This window comes from Thermobia domestica, chromosome 17 (genome assembly GCF_964235325.1).
Source record: "Thermobia domestica chromosome 17, izTheDome1.hap1.1, whole genome shotgun sequence".
NCBI lineage: Eukaryota > Metazoa > Arthropoda > Insecta > Zygentoma > Lepismatidae > Thermobia > Thermobia domestica.
The window spans coordinates 70,196,117-70,220,732 of record NC_137470.1 but is presented as its reverse complement, the minus strand read 5'-3'; the positions used below and the strand labels follow the sequence as shown (position 1 = coordinate 70,220,732).

Below are 24,616 nucleotides of genomic sequence, written 5' to 3'. Positions count from 1 at the left end.
ATAATAGCGTTAGACTCGTGAACTTCGCAACATATTGAAACCTTATCGTGAAGAGTACAAAATTGCCATATCAGGACATTCAAAAAATATATTTGGATCTCAGCAGATAAAAAATCACAGAATCAAATTGATCACGTTTTAGTGGATAAAAGAAAACAGTCTAGCATAATTTATATTCGGTGATTTAGAAGACTTGACCGAGATACTGATCACTACCTGGTAGCACTAATTACAAGAGAGAGGCTATCGTTGAGAAAAGAAATATTCAGAATATGATATCGAAGAGGTTTAATGTAAAGAAATTAGATCCTCAGTTTTGGAAGCTGCTTATTGCACTAGTGTTAAGAATACTGGGATTAAAGTGGGGGAAATCATTAAAATTTCAGCAAAATTAAAGCTGGGTCAGGCGGAAATACATGTGAACAAACCATGGTCAATCAAGAATTTACTGAAGTAGCAGAGAAGAGAAAACAGGCAATATAACGCTGACTACCAAATCTAAATAGAACTACACAAAATTTCGTTCACACCAGGAAAGAAGCTTCCAGAACTTTCAGAACAAAGAAATGAATTTTTTAAAGCTAAATTTGTTGAACTTAATGGTAGTAAAAAAAATTGGTTCGGGGTGGACATATATAAAAAAATTGAATAAAATCTATCAACTTTACGTCCAAAGGAGAGGATGATGGTGACAAGTGAATGAATTGCTGGAATGATAAAGTGGGAGGAAACGGTTAAGTTGATTTTGAGTTTAACGTCCCGTTCAGCAGCGAGGCTATATGAGACGTGCACTTACTGATTAACGTGGAATCCGAACCACATGAGCTCCCACCGGGAATCGAATCCAGGTCTCCCACGCCAAAGGCGCGTACGCTAACCGCTTAGCCACGGAGGAGCTCTGGGAGGAAACGGAGAAACATCGAGAAAATCCACGCGCACAGCATTTGTCCACCACAAAGTCCACTTGGCGCGAGCTGGGATCGAACCAGCGACCCCACGCAGAGGTGAACGCTCTACCGCTGAGCCATCGCGACCCCACGACATGTATAAAGGCATCAAGAAATTTAAGGAAGGCTATCAACCTTGCGCTTATAAGGAAGCAGACGGAACAGTTCTCACGGATATATAGTGTGTTGAATCGGTAGATAGATTATTTCTTAATTTACTGAATACACAACCAAAAAATAATGTTCACGGAGAAAGTGAAGTGTTTACAGGAGTAGAGTATATTTCAAAGCCTAACCGTACAGAAATAGAAATTTCTATAAAGAAATTAAAGAATCGCACATATCCGAGTGTAGACGAAATTCCCGCTGAGTTAATTTTAGCTGGAACAGATAGATTTGGAGCAATATAAACGAACTCGCTCTCCTTATTTGGAACAAGGAGGAATTGCTACAAGAATAGAAACAATCGATCATTTTTCAAATCAGAAGAAAAGCTATAAAACTGATTGTAATAATTACCAAGACATCTTTCTTTGTCAACATCCTGACCTGATACAGATAGAGATTATTAGTGAGAACTTAGGCGAATTCAAGCAATACATATATTTACTATCCGCCAAATACTTAAAAAGAAATACGGATACAATACAACACCCCAGCATATCAATTATTGATTGATTTCGAAAAGCCACTGGTCTCCCCGCTGGTTTAGTAAGTAGATCATACGCCTTTGGTGCACATGATTCTGAGTTTAAATCCCGGTTCGAGACCACAAAAAAATAATTTTACAATCATTCAGTTTCATTGATCATTCGCCATTTTTTAGCCTAAAGGGCATAAACGTGGGACGTTAAACTAAAAATTTTCATTGTTTTCAAAAAGACCTACATCTTGGTTAGGAGAAAAACATTGTACATTCTTACCGAATTTGATATGCCAAGTAAACTAGTTAGATTAACCCCCTCACGACCAAGAGGCATGTTTGTCTCATTTTTTTTTTTTTTTCAAACTGTCCTAAAATTATAGTGGATTATTATCAACTGTTTCAGTTTCCGTGTGTTAGGTGTTAATGGTACAGGAGCTGCCTACATGAGCTTGAATGTAAATGAATATAAATTAAAATAAATTGCCCTATAATAGTTTCTAAAACCAGTCTCTAATTTTGTATACCTTCTACCAGCTACTTATGGGTTTATTAAGTATATAGCAAACACTATTATTCATATACACAAACATTATTATCGTTAACACTACGCAGAGGAATAAAAAGGTTTCAACCCTTTCGCTGCATAATTACCTTTGAAGCCAATCCCCAAATTTTGGCCTTTATTCATAAGAAAATGAAAGTCTTAGAATCGAAACTAAACGTTGTACAAATACTTCCTGTCATCACAGTATGCAAATTATCAAGTTTGTTACGCTCCTGACACATCCGATTGTCAGTGTTGCCAATCTATTTATAATAGTATGTATAACATTATTTGCTAGAGATTGTCGTATTTTCTTAACGTAGGTGTAGGTAACTTGATATAAATATCACTACAAGAACTGAGAAATATATATTTGTTGTCTCCGATCTCTCCGCATATTCCCATTGTCAGTGTTGCCATTCTGTTATAATATTTTCTTCCTGTTTTGATATTTTCTAGATAAATTTTGTTATTATTGACCATTCTTATGGTTCTTTTTCATCCCTCACATTATCCGCACCCAATCTGATACCAGTATAACCAGTGTATTTCCTAATATCAGAAGATATCTATTCTGGGTTTCATCCACGCTATGCATTTCATTTGTCAGTGTTGCCAGCCTATTTCGAAATGAATTTTCTGAAAATTATTTTATAACTTTCATAGTTTTTGCATGACGTTCAGCCAGAGTATTTCCTGCTACCGTAAGGAAAGAACTCTATGGTAACCAATCCATTAGACCCTAAGATTTCAGTGTTGCCTCCTATCAGCAAGATTTAAAAAAAAAATTGAATTGTGGATAAAAATCATTACTTCAATGCGGAATTAACCACCTTCATCTTCGGACTCAGAATCTAACAATAACGCAGCTATCTGATTGCCGCTGATTGTTCTTTGGACACAATAATTTACTGCTCCAATTAGCACTGAAGCACACCTTACCAAATGAAGCAACACTCTCGTAATAATTCGTATAACATTGTCTTAGTTCAAAGAATCACCGCCAGTTGGCAGTACAATGCAATGTGTTATCGCTACGAAATATTCTGAATCATCAGTTCGACTAAAGTCGAATATCGCAGCGAAGTAGAAACAAAAATAGACGTTGTGGACTAAAGTCGAATTTCGAAATGAAAGTGAAAATAAAGCCCGAGAAGGAAATGTTTGTCCACGAGCTTTCACGTCGAGAATGATCTGAAACAAGGTGATAACTATGTTGTCTCCCTTATTATTCAATTTTGTTCTAGAATACGCTATAAGGAAAATGAAAGTTAACAACCAGGGTATGCTATTAATCAGTCCATACTCTTGTGTCTTATCGAATTCTGTCGAGAAATTTGAAGCTTAAAATATATAAAACGATAATTATGTCAGTTGTGTTGTATGCTTGCGAAACTCTGTCGCTTATTTTGAGGGAAGAGCGCCAATTGAAAATAAAATCCTGAGGCGAATATTTTTATAATAGGGAAGTGCATAGTTTATACCAAACATTGTTAGGGTCATTACATCTAGGATGCCTAGGTGGGCAGGTCATGTAGCTAGAATGGAAGAGAGTAGGAATGCTTTTAAAACTTTAGCTGGAAACCCTATCGGAAAAAAGACTAATGGAGAGATCTAGGTTCGGATGGGAGGATAGTCTATTAAGGTTAGTGTAAAGGGACAGGTTTTGCCGATAGATGTCACTACAGTCTTCGTATCTCTCCCATGTATTTTTTACCTTTCACAAAAATTTGCAATTTCTTTTACAAATTTCAACCTAGAGACTTCAAATTTTTAGAGAAGGAACTTCATAACCTATTAAAGGGAACAATCCGTGCCGATTTTTTATTCAGAATTTTCTTCATTGTTGAAACAGTTCCATTGTTAAAGGTTTGGATATCAATTTCAACAATCAAACCTTTTCAATAATGAAGAAAATTCTAAATAAAAGATCGGCACGGATTATTGCCTTCGATAGATTATGAAGTTACGTTTCTAAAAATTTGAAGTCTGTAGGTTGAAATTTGTAACAGAAATCGTGAATTTTCGTGAAAGGTAAAAAATACATGGAAGATATACCAAGATTGTACTGCCATCTATCGACAAAACTTGTCACATTAAACCAACCTTAAGATGGATCTCGCAGAAATACGAGTACAAAGTAGAAAGTGGATGCAGTTGGCTAAGGACAGAAATCAGCACAGAGATTTTATGAATGTGGCATTGAACCTTCGGAATCCATATGCCATATCGTTAGTTGTTTTTAATAGTACCTAACGACATGTAAAACATAAAGTACTTATCGATTCATTTGATTGTTATCCGTTAAAAGTAGAATGTGAGTCACTGTGAATCACTGTACGTGTGTCGAGGGCAAGACTGTGTGAGAGGGCAAAAAACAACAGATAGAAGATAGAACAACGAATCTCGATCTTTCCTTCAAACAAAATACCCGCCATTTTTAGACGTTCTTCATTTGACCGTAGTTCCATTTGTAATTTTTATACTCATTTAAAATTGCAGTGTCTCGAAACATTTTGGATTGAATTTATATGTGAAAAAAGTTATTGTTTAGTCTTCTATGTATTTCTTAGTAAACTTTTATTTTATTTTCATATATAGGTACACAAGTTCAATCTACATATCAGCGATCAATCGATCAACGTTATCAACAGAGCGGCTACGCCACTTCGTACGCTAATGGCACATCTGTAGAAGAGGTAAGCAACAATTACTTCACATTAACATTTCACATTATAATAACCAGGATTCGAATTTCTGTAGCATTTTTTAAATCTTAACTTCATTTTTTTCTGTGCCTTATCAACGCAATGCAGAAAGTCAGAGTGCTTTATCCCGGAGAGATTAATTTATATGTATAAGTGAATATAATAGTCTTATTACAGTATACGGTCTTTCATCCGACATTCTGCAATTAGGCACAATCTTTAATCCGGCATCGATCGATTCACTCTCGTTTTTTTTCTTTTTGAGGGGGAGAAAGGAGGGAAGATTCCAACGAAAGTTACAATTTACCAGCCGTAAAAATCATAATGTCGTTTATAGCTGTTTGATATCTCATATTGTTCCGGAAATATAGGAAACATTGATAAAGTTCCCAACATTGCTTATAATATTTCGGGAGCTTATTGTAATTACAACTACCAAAGTATATTGCTATGATGTAGAAGGAAAGGAAAGCAATAGTCAAGTTAAAATTTTACCGCAAATATGTTATTGCAATATAGCAATCTCTACCTTTTTTTTCACATCTCCCAAACAGCTTGAGATATCAAGTTGCTGTAAACGGTATTATGATCTCTAAGTATTTTAAAGCCCTCTACATGGTTAGCTGTGAAACTTATATGAATAGTTCTTCGAAATAAAGTTTTTTGAGAGAAATAAGATTTCCAATTCCTTTGTAAGTTTGTTCCTATTTATTCGAGAATATCATATCATTTACTAAGAAACTTTGGTTGTGTGCTTCCCCATCCGTCTCACTTACGATAGTACTCTTTCAGAGACTTCTGAAATGTAGAGGTTTGTGATACTTTAGCGTCTTTAGCTTGTAATACTTAATAATAAGTGTGATATTGTAAATTTTCGTTTAACATGTAGAATTGAGATATGTAATAGTTTGACGTAGTACCATTTGAGAAAATGTAACTTTATGTTGGGTTGGTAACACACTTAACCTAGTGGTACTGCAGAGTATGTCAAATAATATCCCTCTGTCGATGTCGATATTTTCACCGTACGAAGTTTCAGCATTTTTTATCTATTAGTTTAGGAGTTGCAAATGTATTTCATGATAAATTGTCTACTCTATACACAGAGTGTTACAGAAATGTGTCCCAATATTTTGGGAACAGAAAAGAAGTTCATTTGAACCTGTGCTCAAAAGTGGATAGTTTTGGAGTTATAGGGTGCCAAAAACGTGAAACAAGTGAACTTTAAAAGTTAGAAAAGAAGTTCATTTGAACCTGTGCTCAAAAGTGGATAGTTTTGGAGTTATAGGGTGCCAAAAACGTGAAACAAGTGAACTTTAAAAGTTAGAAAAGAAGTTCATTTGAACCTGTGCTCAACAGTGGATAGTTTTGGAGTTATAGGGTGCCAAAAACGTGAAACAAGTGAACTTTAAAAGTTAGAAAAGAAGTTCATTTGAACCTGTGCTCAAAAGTGGATAGTTTTGGAGTTATAGGGTGCCAAAAACGTGAAACAAGTGAACTTTAAAAGTTAGAAAAGAAGTTCATTTGAACCTGTGCTCAAAAGTGGATAGTTTTGGAGTTATAGGGTGCCAAAAACGTGAAACAAGTGAACTTTAAAAGTTAGAAAAGAAGTTCATTTGAACCTGTGCTCAACAGTGGATAGTTTTGGAGTTATAGGGTGCCGAAAACGTGAAACAAATGAACTTTAAAAGTTTATAGCTCCACTACTATGGGACCTATCGTAGTCGGGTCAAGACATCACTGAGGAACTGGTATGTGAACTATGCAAATATCCATGTTTAAGAATGCTCCAGTATCTGCACACCAATTTTTAGAGAGGTAGGTGGAGAGTGATCGAGTACTCCCAAACAGCCTCTCTAAATATGATTGTGCAAGTACTGGAGGTTCTGAAAGATAGATATTTGAACAGTTCACATACTAGCTCCTTAGTGATGTCTTGACCCGACTGCAATCCGTCCTATGGTAGTAGAATTATGAACTTCTAAAGTTCATTTCTTCACGTTTTCGGCACCCTATAACTACGAAAGTATGCACTTCCGACCACAGGTCCAAATGAACTTTTTTCTTATTTTGATGTGAGGAATCTGTTTTCAAAATATTGTGACAATTTGGTATAATATTGAATTTCTAAATGTTTGCGTAATGTTATTTTAAGGTTTCAGTCATAAATAAACATTTATCTTCCTTTTTGTTGCTTTCAGGACTTCAAAGTTGACACATTCGAGTATCGCCTACTACGAGAAGTAGAGTACCGCTCATCGATCACTCGACGCTTTATAGGAGAGATAGACTCCCGAATAGAAACAGTTTTAGATCGGTCTCTAGGTCCTGCGGCGCCACCACAGATCTCCCAGAAACCTCGTAATTCAAAATTACTAGAAGGTTCTGATGCTACATTCCAAGCCAAAATACCAGGAAATCCTCGCCCAAGGGTAAATTTTTTCTTCCCTTAATTACAAATTACAAACTCTACACACAGATATTATTTAAGAATATTCACGTAAGAAAAACATTGAAATCACCTTTCTTGAATTTTAATATTGCATTGTGAGTTTGATTATTTCTGTGATTAGTTTTATTGTTCAATTACTTACGTATATGTTGTAATGATGGTGTAGAATTGCTGTGAAATTTACTGGATCATAAAATCTTGAGAGTAGGTACGATCAAGATGATGTCATTAGAAGTGTTAAAGTTCCTGTGCCAAGATGTTAGTATTTCTTCCGTGTAACAGTTGAAAATTGATTTGCGAGCAGAGTAATATATCAAGTAAATTATAGACAACAATGAAGTACTAGACACAGAATGATATCCATGAGAAAACAGAGCATAATGTGCTCACCCTTAAACTGGCTTAAAGATTATTATAATTATAATTAATGTAATCGCCGTATCGTAATACTTCTCAAGTTCAAATACATGTAAGCTAAACTTGTAGTACTTATTGTAAATGTAGTAATGTTAATTGCTTAGAACTTTGTGTTGAGATTAAGAAAGGGAAAGAAGAATCTTTAGAAGATTTTTTTTTAAAATCCTTTTACATTTGAAACAACATACATATAAACATTAGTTCATATGCACTAGCATTTCTGTGAAGTAACTGATATAAGTGATTTAACATTCCATACATGTCCTGTAATGGAGACAAGAAAACTGAAATAGATCTTTGGTAAAATAATTTATCATTTCCCTAAGTAAAACAATATTATACATTGAGCCAGAAATATATAAAATTACGCATTGCATAGAATTCCCAGAAAATCCATAGAATGCTAAAAGTGAAACGTCAAAGTATGAAATTTTTCGTGTTTCATACATTTCTTAAACATTCTACACGATCATAAGGCAAATGGGCAAAATCTAAAGTACTCCATGCAGTGCAATGTGAAGCGCGTGTCTTTCAACGCTCACTTCAGACACAGACTATGAAGTATGAAGTGTGCAGTATCCAGTATGGAGTACCGCTCTGTGGTTGATTACGTTAGGTTAGGTTAGAAAGGACTTTTTTTTTGTATTTTTTTTTTCATATGTTCCCTAAATAGTACTCGTAATTGTGTATAACACTAAGGAATTATATGCAATTCTTAGAGAATATATGTATCATATAAAAATGAGACATACATTTTGCACTTTGAAAAAAATAAATATAAATAAATAAATAAAAAACGAACTTCAGGCATTCTATACAATGCCTACTTTGAACATATTTCCGGTACATATATACCAATATGTTTCAAATATACTTCCTTGTCCTAACGACAATATTAGAAATATTTTTTGTATATATTTCTTATACAGAATAAGTGTTACTTCTTGATATCATTTCTTGCCCTCACTTTATATTTGCTTTTTTAAAGGCATTAGTGAATCTTGTTAGTTTTTTAAATCAAGGTATTAGTTCTATATTAGTTGGTAATTATATTCAAGGATTCGTGAAGCAGATTTTTACTTAAAAAAATAAATACCACTTTCTTGTGAACTATTGAACTCATCTGTGATAATATTGACAATACGTCCACACGGAAGATCTACAATTTGTGATTTATGTAATATTTTTTTCCCTCCAGATTACGTGGTTCAAGAACGGCCAAAGAATCCAGCAGTCACAAAAGTACCAGGCTAGTTACTCTAACCAGATAGCTACCCTAAAAATCCAGAGAGCAGCACCTGAAGATTCTGGACATTATACATTATTGGCTGAAAATCCACAAGGTAAATTTTCCATATGAATTATTTTCTCAGGACAGCGTTTGAAGAGGGAGATGTTTTGTTCCCTCGCAATTGAACTCTCTTCGTCATCACATATTGTCAAGACTTGTCCATGGGGTGAATTATATTCCAGCTAGCTTACCAAATTTGGTACACTTTTCCAATGCATGTTAATTATTCACTGCAAGTCTTCAAGTTTACTGTGAACTTACTGGTTACCATCAAACTTAATTGCATATAAATTTCGAATGCAAGTCAGCTGCGAGTTGAAAATATAGTATCCAATAACATATTTGTTAGTTCTTGTAACACTAGGAAAAAAACTATTCTTCCAATGTTTACACACTTCTATACAAATTACGCAAGCCCTAGAGTTAAATGAGACTGCGACAAAACTGTCATAAAATCAGCATAAGTTTCTTAAGGAGCCTTGTATTTTCATTAGATTTCGATTATTATTATTATTATTATTATTATTATTATTATTATTATTATTATTATTATTATTATTATTATTATTATTATTACTACTTTGGTCCTAATAGCGTCTTTGCACGTTTAGTTATATATATATTAATTTACATTATAAGAACGGTAGATACAGAAGTGTTTTGTCACAAGTTATCTCACAGTAAGGCTTGTGATTTCTATGGGGAAGTTGTAACAGTAACAAACACTTCAGTTATAATAAAGCTACACACCACGTTAAAAGAAAACTCTTCTATAAGATTGTTCTTAATACAAAAGTATATTTCTAAGATACTTTCTGTTTCAAAAAGTTATATTTCCATCGTTTTCTTAATTATTACTCGAATATAAACTAACATGAATATACTTTACGTTAAAAAACATCTCGAACAGTATAAATAACAACAGTTGTGACATACATAAATCGTCCTACCTTCAGTCAGCATCGTAACATTAGGGCCAGCAAGGCCTCCAATGCAGATTGACCTGTTATTGTTTGAGGATCCGCAGACACTCTCTTTCCCTGAATGACAAAAGTCAAGCTATGTATTCCGGTGGTATTGCAAGATAGTCCTAAATGTCCATTATGAGTGGAACAGAGGAATTTTCAAAATAACAAATAACTCCATATTTTAGTTTTGTACTGAGGTCGGTGCATTTGGCAAGAATACTCACCGCCTCAAAAATAGATCAATATGACTGATATCATATTGGTTTCTACCAGTGTTGCCATACGTATCAGCCGTGAAATCAGAAGATTCTAGCACTTAAAGACAGGAGATATGTTTATTTTGAAAAATTGAAGCATACATGCAATTAATGATGCCCAAAAGTATAATAGACTTAACTTTTATGACACTCCTTTCCAGCCGTCCAGATGGATATACCTATGTAATAAGGTTTTATATCCATAAGTGGATAAGAAAACAATCAATAATAATGTGATGAGAACGGTTGATATAAATTTAAATCAAGCTGTAATTTGTAACAATATTTAATTGCTAAATATTGAAATATAAAATTATATATGCTAATGAAAAAATTAAAATTATACCACAATAATTGTATAACAGGTCCGCGAATTAGTACAACTCTAAAGATAAACGCAATCAGTGGGGTGGAAACGTCAGTCAAATAAAATAAACATTGATGGAATATCAAAGGCCTCATTTATTGAATTATAAACGTCTCCGTGAAAATTACGTGGAATACATGGATCTAGAATATCTAGATGCAGTTACAAAGAAGATATCTTATTAAACTATAAAACAGCTCTCCAAAGAGAGAGAAAAGTTTTAAAATTTCCATGTTGTCCACCAAACTATGGTTGTCAGAAAGAAGAAGAAAGTACATAAACTACTCTGTACATTATTGTTAACGAAGCAAATCCGCATTTAGAGTATGATATTAGAAATGACCACTTGATAACATAGGAAAAGATATATATATATATATATATATATATATATTCTAGGATTTATGCTGAGAGTCATAAATTTTGTAATACAAAAACTAAAAATCTTACATTATTACAATGTTCGATCAAAAATGTATTATGGTTTAGCAATTTGAAATCCATTAGGCAAATTATTTTCACAAAAATCAGAAAAAAAAAATAAGTAAAAATTTTAAAGATATGTGAAGTGTAAGGGACACGGGTCATTGTAATAAGTTGAAACAGGACTGTGAGCTTGTCATGAAGTACGATAATTGCAGCGTCAGGTTTTTCTTTACAAAATCATAAAGAATAATTTCTTGTTATTCTGTATTAGAAATTATTTGCATAAGAACACCATCAACTAGAACAAGAATAAGACAGTTATTTCACTATATCTCACTGAGAATTGACAACTGTGAAAAGATCGCCTGCATGGAGAATATATGATTGTGATATAATATTATTTGTTTAGTTTTGTTAATAGTGTAATTTCCAGCCATTGATATGATTAAAATTTATGTTAAAAAAATCTACAGAAGAAATGACAAAAATAAAAGCTTTTATATCAGAGAGTTCTATTATTGTTACTGCTACAAAATAGTTAAATTCAAAAGAGACTGGGGGAATAAGTTCTGTTCAATATGCAAGATGACGACAATTACATAGGAGAATGAAAGATAAAGAAATCAAGCTTCGTTTAAACTCAAAACTTCTTCAGAAATAAACACAAAAAAAATTAATCCAAGGGTAACGGCAAAAAAAAAAAAAAAAAAAAAAGAAAAGAAAAGTGTATAAGATAATACTTGCAGTAACATAGTAAGTTTAGAAGTATATATTTTTCAGAGTCCTTATGTTTGTTATTATGAACCTAATACTTTTTCTTATTTTTATTATTAGGCTGTGTTGTATCTTCAGCTTACTTAGCAATCGAGCCAGCTGGACAAGTTCTGCACACAGATGGAATTGTTGATGGAGAGATGGTTCAGCAGTGAGTATATTTTTGAGAATTATTTTAAAGAAAAATTTTGATTGTCATAATCTTTCTACTGATATTCATCTCTTTCGAGTGAAGTCCCAGAGTGTGAAAGTGGCGTAAGCTAGAAGAGTAAGTTCCTTTGAGTACTGTTAAAATGTACTCAAAATGTTTGCACACTTTCCATGATACTATGTACTTAGTATATTTTCTTTTTAACGTCAAAGCCATATAATTAAAAACTCTTTAATGCACTTCCCACCATTTTTCTTATTTTCCGAAAGACAACGAAGAGTGTCAAAAATTTAGACATTAGTCCATCTATCTACAGAATGTTATTATGGACTCATAGATAAGCACAAAGGAATCAAATGCACTATAGAACTAACCTAATACTGAGTAACGTCGTCTCTGGCGTGGAAAATCGCCTGATTCCTCTTTGAGGACAGTACACGTTTTCCATGTATGAATGATCATCAGTAGATACCATAGTTTCAGAAAAATATAGAGATACCAATTTCTGTTTCACTCACTTCTTCAAACTGGTCGACATATTTTCAATTGGACTAAAATCTGTGGACTTCTGAGTCCATACCAAATGCGACCTGAATTTTCCTCAGACCATGTAAAAATGCAATTGAAATAATTTTATTTATTTATTTTTTACGAAATATCCTATTGAAAGTTTTATTTTCCTCAGACCATGTAAAAATGCAATTGAAATAATTTTATTTATTTATTTATTTTTACGAAATGTCCTATTGAAAGTTTTATTCATTTATTTATTTTCTTTGCAGGGACTCAATGAAAATGACCCGAGTTACTAAGCAAGAGACCGTAGAGACTGATTCATCGAAAAACTTAGCTCCCAACTTCATTCGTGTGTGTGGTGATCGAGAAGTAACAGAAGGAAAGATGACTAGGTTTGATTGTCGTGTTACTGGTAGGCCGTACCCTGAAGTCACCTGGTATGTCAATGGAAGGCAAATTACTGACGATGCTACTCATAAGATCCTAGTGAACGAATCTGGAAACCATGCCCTCATGATAACTAATGTACATCGTTCGGATGCTGGTGTAATATCCTGTATTGCGAGAAATAAAACAGGAGAAACATCGTTTCAAGTAAGTTAGTTAGTAGTTCGTACTAATTACAATTGAATTTAGAGTACCTATAATTAAAAAGTAGCGTATATAATCACAAATAACAACTCTTACTTGAAATTAATATAGAGACGTGATTATCGAGAAGTCTCCAATATTTAATTATAAATTGAATTTTATAGTTGATAAAAAAAAACAATGTTTCAAGTGAATCAGAAAATGTAGGGAAACTCTGTAATAGTAGCAGTAATTAACAGAAGCAAAGGGATGCATATAATAACTTCAACAGAAGAGAATGGCATAACCACTAACCGTTCTTGTTACTTTTTCACTTCAAATACGGAATGAAAACCGCATTTATAGTATTATACCGAAGTTTGCCATTAGTATATCATATTGTTAATATAGTTTTATTTTTGTCACTAATTGAAAAAACTCTTTTTATGATGTGATAGTAGAGTAAAAAGAATTGCATTCATGAACAAACACTTTTTTTATTTGTCCGTAAGACAAAATGTAAATAATTAAATCTTATGAAATTAATGTCATACTTATTCTTTTACATTTATATTACGCTTGATGTTAAATGTAAATTTGTAAATAAACGTACTCAATTTTGTTCCTTTGTAGTGTAATCTTTCTGTGATCGAAAAGGAGCAAGTCGTGGCACCGAAGTTTGTTGAGAGATTTACTACTGTACATGTTAAAGAAGGCGAACCTGTAGTTTTAAATGCAAGAGCTGTTGGTACTCCTATTCCAAGAATCACGTGGCAGAAGGTATGTGGAGAATAATATAAGTTTAGGTATAACCTTTGTTCAGATCCGACCAGTAGTTACTGAGAAATAAAATACCACAGACAAGGCGAGTCGGACCGAGCCGAGTCTGTCCTTAGCCGAGCCCGGACACCAAATATATATATTTTTTATTCATATGGACATGGGGTAATTTCCCACTAAATTTGGCTCAGATCCGGCTAAGATAATACAAGCAAGACTTATTTATATTATCTTATTAGTATTACGGAAAAACGATCGTACTTTTCTACCATTGTTTGTTCCTGAAGTATCCCTACATTTTGCTTTGTATAGGTGGTAACCCTACTCATCAGAGTGAATCGAAGAAGTCCAAGTAGTAAAGAACTCTGAAATAGGCGATTAGTCAACGAAGGAGCATCAGTCTGTAAGAGCCTCGGCAACGAAACGCAAATAATGCAATAAGTATTTATAACAGCCATGCCAACTATCGCAAAATACTATAAAACACAAAATTTTCGTTGCGTTGACGCAAACTGCAACGGAACGAGACTCAAAGTGTCCGAGACAATTCCCAGAGATCTCCAAAATGCCTTGTGATTACTCGTATAATTTCCCTTTACCCTTCGCTCACGCCCAAGAAAACGATTTCTATAGAGGCAACTGCTGTAACCTGGCATTCCGTTCGTACGTTTTATGCGTAGGTGGAGCGAAGAAGAATGTGCTGATACGATTCTTGCTGTAGTAGCTAGAGAATGGTTTCTGCTCAGTTGTCATATGGAAGAAGTTAGCGAGACAAACTACGTGCAAAGAAGTTAGTGGATCTTTCTAAATACATACAGTTTTCAGAAACTTATATCATTGAAAGAAGACACTAAAGTATAAAATTTTCAATATAATTTAGTTTATATCATAATAACTTTATTTTGTAGTATTCTAGGGCTACTGCCGGTTGTCCCGGTAGCACACAAAATACGCCGTTGCACTTATTATTCAGTGTTACAAACTGAGGACCCTACAGTATCATAAACACCCGCAAACATCCAAATTTGGAGATCTCTACAACAGTAATATAATAAGTGAGACGGGTCAATGTACATCAGAAGTATCTTAGCGTCCAATACCACGGTCATTATACATATTTCTGACTACTAGGAACAAAATTACAAGAGAATTAAAATTTTACTTTTCTCAAAAGGTTTTGTTTCCAAAAGGTGCTTAATTAAAGTATAACATTCAGTCACGTAGATGGTTTACAATAAATCTCATAATGCCGTTTACATCAATTCATTATTGTAGCAAGTGTGCGATGCTAAATATTTTGCATGGATTTGGAATCTTCCCTATAGATCTGTGCATACACGAAGTAAAACATTAAGTGGATCTGTGTCGTCTTTCAAATTTATTTTATTATATCTTACAAATTACAGTACCTCCCATAATTATGTTTACATTTGTCCAATTTTCAGTTGTTTTTTATTCGTAGTTTAGCTTAAACATGAATTTTACAAAAAATACAGTATTTTTGGATTTCATAAAATCTTTAGTTGTACTATTTATTTTCTTTCTCCATTCACATATTTATACAAATTATTGTTGCATTTTATTTCTTTTAGGATGGTGTACCTATTATACCTGGTCCTAATATCAATGTAGTGACTGACGGTGGAGCCTCTACCCTCGACATCCCGCGAGCGAAGGCGTCGGATGCTGCTTGGTACCAATGTACCGCACAAAATGTTGCGGGCTCCACTGCCACAAGGGCTAGGCTGTTTGTCGAGACACCGAAAGGTTCGGCTCCAGAGCCCAGAAAACTTAATTTGCCGCGGCCGACCAAAGTTATTGAGCCACAGTAAGTTATCCTACAAGAACTGTTTTGCTCTAAACCTTACATCAGTATGTGTAAGATTTTCTAAATACATAAGTACTTCTGAAGACTGGTTATTTTGACTGGTTTACAATATTTAACATTAAAATTGTATGGAAGGATTTTGACATATCTTTTTCGGTTACTGAGTATCTGAATTTAATACTAATATTAGTACTCAAACCTAAATATAGCCTTGTACTATTTTGAAATAATTAAGCTGAAACAATGTAGTTTGAAAGTTGCAATTCGATTTTCTCAATAGTTCTAAATTTCCAAATTACCAGCACTAGGTCCATTATTGGTCTTAGGTATGCAGGACACGTGTTAGCTGTTAGGAATTAATGTTACAGACACGTTCTTCTTTCATAAGAAGAAATTGTTATGCAGGAAGTATAGGAATATTGTTAGGTTCATATATCATATGAAGGGTAAGGGGAAAAGATAAGGAATGTCTATGTGTGTGCTTTAACGAGTGCTTTGTCCTAAATATTGGTAACTCTTGATACTATTTGACTGTATATTCCATGCATGCGTAGATGTAGAAATGTAAATGTAAAAAGGAGCAAAAGACTTGACTAACCCTATTCATTTTATATGTGGTTTCAATATTAAAACGCAGTTTTCTCGAAAATCCAATTTTGTGACATTCCTTCTTCTTCCCCCTTACCCTTCATATAGCCGCGGTGCTGAAAAGGGACACCAAAGTTCAACAAACAAACAAAAAATGTAGTATAATATCCTTGTGCTGTTGTCCATATCAACATTCCCTATCCCTAAAAGATTCTTCGTCCATGTATGTGGATGCAACTATATTGCACGGTCATTAGTCGTACTAAATATATAAATAAAGAAAAATCAATTAATACATATCAGCTCAAAACTACAATATAAAAAACAATAACTTCGATAAATAATTTGTTTATTTTTCCTTAGGCCACCTTCTGAACCTGAGATTATCTATTTACGTCACGTAGAAAGAGCAAAACCTCATGGACAGAGACCAGAAGAAGAAAAGGTGTATCCGCCACCACAATTCATTGTACCACTTAAAGATATCTCACAAGTTGAAGGCGGTCGAGTGCACTTTGAAGCTAGGATTGAACCTGTTGGGGACCCTACTATGAGAGTGGAATGGTTCCTAAATGGTCGTCTGCTGGAAGCAAGTAAGTAGATTGCACAAATGTATTGATATTAAATATGTTTTATTATTACTATTACTATTATTATTATTATTATTATTATTATTATTATTATTATTATTATTATTATTATTATTATTATTATTATTATTATTATTTTCATGCTTTATAACAATTCTAAATAATACTATAAAATTAAGATCAGAAAAAATTAGTCACTGGTCAAATGGTCAGTTTTCTTAACATAGTCTCAGATTCGATTACCGGCTAAAACATATCGCATGCAGGGCAGAATCTTGTGTAAATTAGAAGAATGAAGAGTTGAAAGATTTCAGTGGGGTACTTAAAAAAAAAAAAGAAAAAAAAACTTCAAATAAAATGTTCAGGTTATTGCTATTTTATTTATTCTCGAGTATTGTGGAAAAATATTCGTTCTACAGTAAAACAATTACATTTTAAAATAATACGGTAACAAATGAAATTCAAAGAGATGTCTGGTTAGCGTTGGGCGTTGATGTTCTGGAAGCTAAATGAGATAATCACAATAATAATAAGTATTTGAGCTTACCAATTGTTGCGTCCAAATTTTATCAAACAGTTTCATTGGTATTCATCTGCCATCGTCAATGGGTTGGAATTCTTTATTGGAGATCATATCATTTCTCAAATGTTACCATGTTCTTTTTATGTACAATATTAAAGAAGGTAGATGTCACAAATATAAATAAGTAGCTTTCTTGCTCTTCGAAAACATCTTGAATTGGAATTCTATTTCCTGTGAAAATTAAAAACGAGAAATGCTATTCTGTAAGATTTACTAAGTGGAAACAAAAGTTTCCAATTGCATTAAACACTTATTACGTACAATTTTACGTTGACACAATTTCTGACTTCAACAATGATGACTGAAGACTGCGTTGATCATAAGTAAATTGTAGGTTGTGAATATTGATGCAAAATGTGAACTATACACACGAAAAACTCGTTTCAAAAACAAATCCGATTGCTGTTATTTTTAAAGTATTGACAGATGTAGAACTAAGGCCAAAGGCAAAGTCCAATGTTAGGAAATTATGTTTCCAATGTTAGAAAAATTTACTGTTGTTTACATAATTGGCAGGGCCGTTTTTACGAATTGATCAATATTGTCCGGAACCCAGGACAGAAAATTTTCTCGGACCAAATATTGTCTGAAAAAATACCTTATCATATGGTATATTATTATTTATATATTATCTTATTCATTGTACGGATATATTTCTTTACACTTCCACTTAAACATTAATTATTCACTTCATTGTTTCAAATTATCTACATCGGTTTTTATTGGTTTTGAGGGGGGGGAAGTGATTTTTTAATAGATCGGCACGGCAAAAATGTTGATTACGTCCCTGGCTATTTGAAGAACAGACAGTGCCGCATTTAGGTGCTCGGCGCCCCCTAGGCTCTTTTGCTGTCGGCGCCCCAATAATTACATGTTTCACCACCCCTTCTTCCCTAATCTGAAAATAAAACATATATAACTAAATTATGTTTAATTAGTGAATTAACAATTTACTACAGTTTGAAATTCTAAGTTAATGTAGATGAGAGTTTCTTCTTTTCGTATTTATTCACAGATTCAAAGTGCGCAGCGCTTCTATCAAATATAAAAATCCTCTATTTGCTCTTGACTTTTTAAGTTTTTCACACCAAAAAAAGTTCAAAATATTTAATTTTTAAATTTTTCTCATTTCAAAAATTTTGCGATTTAGGCACGGGCCTAGTTGGCCTAATGGGAAATGCGACACTGAGAAAGAATATAGACAAAAAAATACAATATTTTCTTTGTTCTTTGAGCTTTAAATCCTTCTAATTGTAATACTTAAATCTAGAACGTAGACAAATTGTATCATTAACAAAATATTTCTAGTTATATGTGATGAGAAAATTTCATTTCAGAATACAAGCTTTTCTTTTCTTTTTTTTTTCCTTTTTTTTCTTTCTTTTCTTACTCTTCTTTCACAAAATATAAGCACTGAAATTATTGACATTCGTTTTTTGTATTTATTTTCCAGGCTCTCGTTCAACAACGACATTCCGATTCGGATTCATTGCTTTAGATCTGATAAGCATCATTGTACAGGACAGCGGCGAATATGTGTGTCGTGTGACAAGTGCTACCGGTGTTGCTGAATCACGTGCCATTTTGAGTGTTACAGGTATTTATTACGTGTATCAACAATACTACGAGTGGTTATCCAAAAGTTTTAATTACCACCATGAAAGAAAAAAACATAAAATATTCAAAGTTAAGTCTTTTCCACGTCGTCTCCCTGCAGTCACACATTTTCCCCAGAGTTTCTTCACTCTTTTCAAGCACTCTTTGTAGAAGTACTCCGATTTGCTCAAAAACCACTGTTCTACGTCGAAAATGACATCCTCTCTGTCGCCAAATCGACAACCACGAAGTGGTTTCTTCATCTCGGGAAAGAGGAAGAAGTCACTTGGCGCAAGATCAGGTGAATAGGTAGAAGCGGCGAAACTTCATAGTCTAACCGTTGGGTCGTGGGAAAGTCGTGGCGAGTTTGCTTGTGAAGAGGTGTCAACAAGCGAGGAACCCATCGTGGAGACACCTTATTCATGTGCAGTTCCTGATGAGTAACCCTCCACGCACTTCCGTAACTTAGTCCAGTCTCCGCCATCACTATTTCCATGGTCGATCTTCTGTCTTGGAGGATAATGGCCTCTACTTTCTTCACCAGGACAAGATCATCCTTCATTGAGGGTCTCTCCTATCGTGGCTCGTTTGTGAAGGAGATGTGATCACTTTGAAAGTTCCACTTCCACCTCACAACCGTCTCATATGATGGGCTTTCATCCTCGTAGACAGCTTTCATTTCATCGTGGATTTGGCGTGCGTTGTTGCCCTTCAAATGGAGGTACTTTATGACACTTCGGGCCTCAATTTTGTTCATCATGCAGATTGATGTCTTCTACAGGCTGTGGAGAGAAAAATACTTTAGATACATATTTGATATTTACACAAGTATGTATGGAAATGACACTGGTTTTGCACAAAAATTTTCATCTAAATATCAGTATAACTTCTTTATGATAATTAAAACTTTTGGATACCCCATCATAACTGTTCTATATTTCACATTGAAACCTATCGTGTTGTACGTAATACATCAATTTTATTTAATTCTTTTGATTCTTACGTTGAGTCTTGCTTGTTATTAGTGACGAATCCATTTTCCAGAAGGAAATAAATGTAAAACATACATATAATATACACTATGTGATCAAAAGTATCCGGACACCTGGCTGAAAATGACTTACAGGTTCGTGGCGCCCTCCATCACTACTGCTGGTTTTCAATATGGTGTTGGCCCACCCTTAGCCTTGATGACAGCTTCCACTCGAGCAGGCATACTTTCAATCAGGTGCTGGAAGGTTTCTTGGGGAATGGCAGCCCATTCTTTACTGAGTTCTGAACTGAGGAGAGGTATCGATGTAGGTCGGTGAGGCCTGACACGAAGTCGGCGTTCCAAAACATCCCAAAGGTGTTCTATAGGATTCAAGTCAGGACTCTGTGCAGGCCAGTCCATTACAGGTGGTGGTGTTATGGTCGTGTAACCACTCCGCCACAGGCCATGCAGTATGAACAGGTACTCGATCGTGTTGAAAGATGCAATCACCATCCCTGAATTGCTCTTCAACAGTGGGAAGCAAGAAGGTGCTTAAAACATCAATGTAGGCCTGCGCTGTGAGAGTGCCACGCAAAACAACAAGGGGTGCAAGCCCCTCCAAGAAAAACACGACCACACCATAACACCACCACCTCCGAATTTTACTGTTGGCACTACACACGCTGACAGATGACGTTCACCGGGAATTCGCCATACCCGCACTCTGCCATCGGATCGCCACATCGTGTACCGTGATTCGTCACTCCACACAACGTTTTTCCACTGTTCAATCGTCCAATATTTACGCTCCTTACACCAAGCAAGGCGTCGTTTGGCATTTACCTGCGTGATCTGTGGCTTGTGAGCAGCCGCTCGATCATGAAATCCAAGTTTTCTCACCTCACGCCTAACTGTCATAGTACTGGGTGTGGATCCTGATGCATTTTGGAAGTCCTGTGTGATGGTCTGGATAGATGTCTGCCTATTACACTTTACGATCCTCTTCAACTGTCGGCGGTCTCTGTCAGTCAACAGACGAGGTCGGCCTGTACGCTTTTGTGCTGTACGTGTCTCTTCACGTTTCCACTTCACTATCACATCAGACACAGTGGACCTAGGGATGTTTAGGAGTGTGAAAATCTCGCATACAGACTTCTGACACCAGTGACACCCAATCACCTGACCACGTTCGAAGTCCGTGAGTTCCGCGGAACGCCCCATTCTGGTTTCTCACGATGTCTAATGACAAATGAGGACGCTGATAATGAGTACCTGGCAGTAGGTCACAGCACAATGCACCTAAAATGAAAAACGTATGTTTTTGGGGTTGTCCGGATACTTTTGATCACATAGGGTAGTTCTTAATTTTAGTTTATCTAGATTTCATTCATTTTTTACTTTTCTCTTTTTTCTTTCCGCTCGAGGACATTCAACTGAACGATAGTTTATTTTGTCAGAGTATTCTTACCTTAACTGCATGTTATTTATATAAAAAGTTAATTAAAGTAACCCCAGTGTAGGCAAATTAAACATTGCATAAAAGGACAAAGATTGGGTCCATGTGTAATCCTGAATTAGAAAATACTAATCATAAAATATTTCTGAACAAGAAATGAGAGATAAATAGAGAAAAAAGAAATCTTGTTAAGCCACCATTTTGTATCACAGAACTGGGAGGCGTTTCCAAATCAAAATAAGTTAATAGATCAAAAAGAAATTACATTAAATATGCTATTAAAATTTGGTGAAAAATGTTCGTTTCAGTGTGAAGTCAAAGAATTGGAGAGAAAAGCGATAACTGTGAAATGGTAAATCAACCTTGTAACTTTTTTCTTTCCTTTTAGCTCGTTCATCTATTGAACAAAGTAGCCAACACCCAGGCAGTCTTCAATATATCCAACAACTGGAAGACTATTCCCGTTACCAACGAACTGAAAGTGTAGAGGAGGTCTCTTCTATACGACCTGTATTCATTCGACCATTACAAGACTTGGGCGAGCTTCAGGAGGGACGAAATGCTCACTTTGAAGCCCAACTTAGCCCAGTTAGTGACCCAACTATGAAAGTGGAATGGTATAAGGATGGAAAGCACATTACAGCAAGTAAGCATCTATTTATAGTACATTTGCCAGTAGAAATTGATTCAAAATATCTTGCAGTGTCTTTGTCTTCATCTTGATTTGGTTTTACCATAATAATTGTTAGTAGTACCATGAAAATAGCTTTAGTTTCTTTGTCTGCTTTCAGCTTTAACTTTATATCTAAAAGAAATTTGAACAGAATGTCATCCATAGCAAGCAATATAATTTTATGTGTTTAATGCCATAAACAATTTGTGAATGAATTAATGTCAAAATCATATCATTGTAAATATCAAAATTATATTTTCCATTAGGCTGGAAACTCTTTATAGATAGCACTAAATGTGCTCACCTTTCATATATTCAAACCAAATTGGCCGTATAGGTAATTTGGCCTCTTTCCTATTCAGTCTAGTGTTATAGTGCTTAATGTTAACAAATTCGAAATATTCTGTGAAGCTATTGTGCCTTGTGATTCAAATTGATTGACGAGACCTGCTGATTGCAGAAAGTGGAAAGATGTATAAATCTGTATTTCATTCTACACTCCTTATTGCCATTACATTATGTAAAATTAAATGAAATATCTGTTATAATAAACGGAATTTTATTTGATTAGGCTCACGTATTACTACCATCTTCAACTTTGGATACGTCTCCTTGAACATCATGCACCTCAGAGCTGAAGATGCTGGTACTTATACTGTGAGAGCTGTAAATAGAATGGGAGAGGCCGTTAGTACCTCTACACTCCGAGTATACGGTAAGTGATTTTTCTTATTGTATTATAAACTTCATCTTTGCAGACCAATATATATTCGAAATTGAGTTGCGAAATAACAAGATGAAGGCACAGTTTCAGTAATTCGGATATGTATCATTTTTACATATTAAATAATCTTTTATTTAATTCTGTTGTAAATTTTTAATTCCGAGTTTTACAAAATCTTATCTCTTATTTGATTTCTTCTTGCTACTATTTCTATCTGCATAATAATTTTTCTTCCGGACTATTTCTGCTGTAAAGAAACACAAAAAACTTACTAAAATCAATCCATAAATTTCCAATTTATCAATGTAAGAATTTGTATTGGAAGGTATGTAATTTCTGAATTGACTGGCCAAGTTAGTGTTTTATAATTAATCATCCTACATTTGATTTCTCTTTAAAAAAAAAAAAAAAATCAATTATAAGGATAGTATACGTATATCATATGCGATCGAGGAAATTCATGTGACCTTAACCAAACTTGCGTGGCCATATACTTCCACAGGCTTAGTACATACGTCAAATATTATAATATACGAACCTTTGTTTCCCGAGCTGTTGACCATGAAAATTAGGGTTCGGCCTTAATCAGATGTTTCCAGAAATTTTCTAATTTTATTTAGAGTAAAAGTACACTTCTCAAATCTGTTATACGTAATGTATGACATAAGAAAGCAAATGATGAAACGATTGATTAGCTGCGTGGCAAATGTGTGTCTACTTATAATAAGTATTTTTATTTTTATTATTTTATTTTTTTTAGAGGCGGAGAACTTTATGTTGAAATAAAACACACAAAAATGTTTCTAATATCCATGAAATTGGCTTTATTTGACAGTCCCTTTTATGTCATTAATATTTGAATATGATTTCGGGCATGTGGCCAGCGCGGCTGGGGTGTACAGGGCATAATATGGAGGTCCAATTTTCACACACTCTTCGCACTAAATCAGGCTGTATTTCGGCAATAACGCGTCGAATGTTGTCTTCGAAGTGCTAAATTGTTTCTGGTTTCTCGGCGTAGACATGTTACTTTACATATCCCCAGAGAAAACAATCTAATGGTGTCAAATCGCATGAACGAGGTGGCCAGTTAACAGGTCCATTTCGTGAAATTAATCGTTCGTCCAACGTTTCTTTCAGTAAATTAATTGTGGCGCGCGCTCTGTGGCGTGTGACGCCCTCCTGTTGAAACCACATGTCTGCAACATTAATGTCTGTCAATTGAGGCACAGAAAAGTTAGTAATCATGTCTTTGTACCGCTCACCGTTGACTGTAACGTTCTGACCAGCATCGTTTCTGAAGACATATGGACCAATGATTCCACTGGATGCGTATTATCGTTTAGAGTAAACGTATTGCGAAAACGGTCCATAATTTCTCGAGTTAATCGCCCTGCTGGACGATTATGAGCACCATAAAAATGCACGTAATGCCTGATGAGTTTGTCGAATTGAACCATGGTTTTCAAAATAAATTTGCACAATTTGCAAACGTTGCTCCGGCGTGAGTCTATTCGTGATGAATTGCCAAACTAAACTAATCTGAAAACTAACGAGAACTGTAATATTAGCTGTCACAAAAAACAGTGTTGCCAGTTTAAAGTTTTCCGCCTGTAAAAAAAAAAAAAAACACCCTTTACTTAACAAGTAGCAGCTGAGTTATGAAACTTAAGAAGCTGCGATTTCTTAAGTTAACGAAAACTACAAACTTAGTTCATCTTATTCAGTAATAGTAAATGTTATTTCATTTCTTTTTAATCGCGAGATTGTATATTTATATATATTAAAGTA

General features: G+C 34.5%; 1 protein-coding gene across 6 annotated transcripts in view; it reads left to right on the top strand.

The window, feature by feature from the left end:
- Positions 1–24,616, top strand: part of sls (sallimus) — a 346,510-nt gene that overhangs the window by 152,286 nt on the left and 169,608 nt on the right. For all 6 annotated transcript variants that reach the window (XM_081744934.1, XM_081744932.1, XM_081744931.1 and 3 more), the window contains exons 6-16: positions 4,739–4,836; positions 7,047–7,277; positions 8,913–9,057; positions 11,858–11,948; positions 12,731–13,058; positions 13,668–13,814; positions 15,407–15,642; positions 16,594–16,823; positions 18,857–19,000; positions 21,817–22,074; positions 22,673–22,816. In XM_081744934.1, the coding sequence (XP_081601060.1) occupies positions 4,739–4,836; positions 7,047–7,277; positions 8,913–9,057; positions 11,858–11,948; positions 12,731–13,058; positions 13,668–13,814; positions 15,407–15,642; positions 16,594–16,823; positions 18,857–19,000; positions 21,817–22,074; positions 22,673–22,816 (2,052 nt within the window). The remainder of the gene's footprint in view (positions 1–4,738; positions 4,837–7,046; positions 7,278–8,912; positions 9,058–11,857; positions 11,949–12,730; positions 13,059–13,667; positions 13,815–15,406; positions 15,643–16,593; positions 16,824–18,856; positions 19,001–21,816; positions 22,075–22,672; positions 22,817–24,616) is intronic.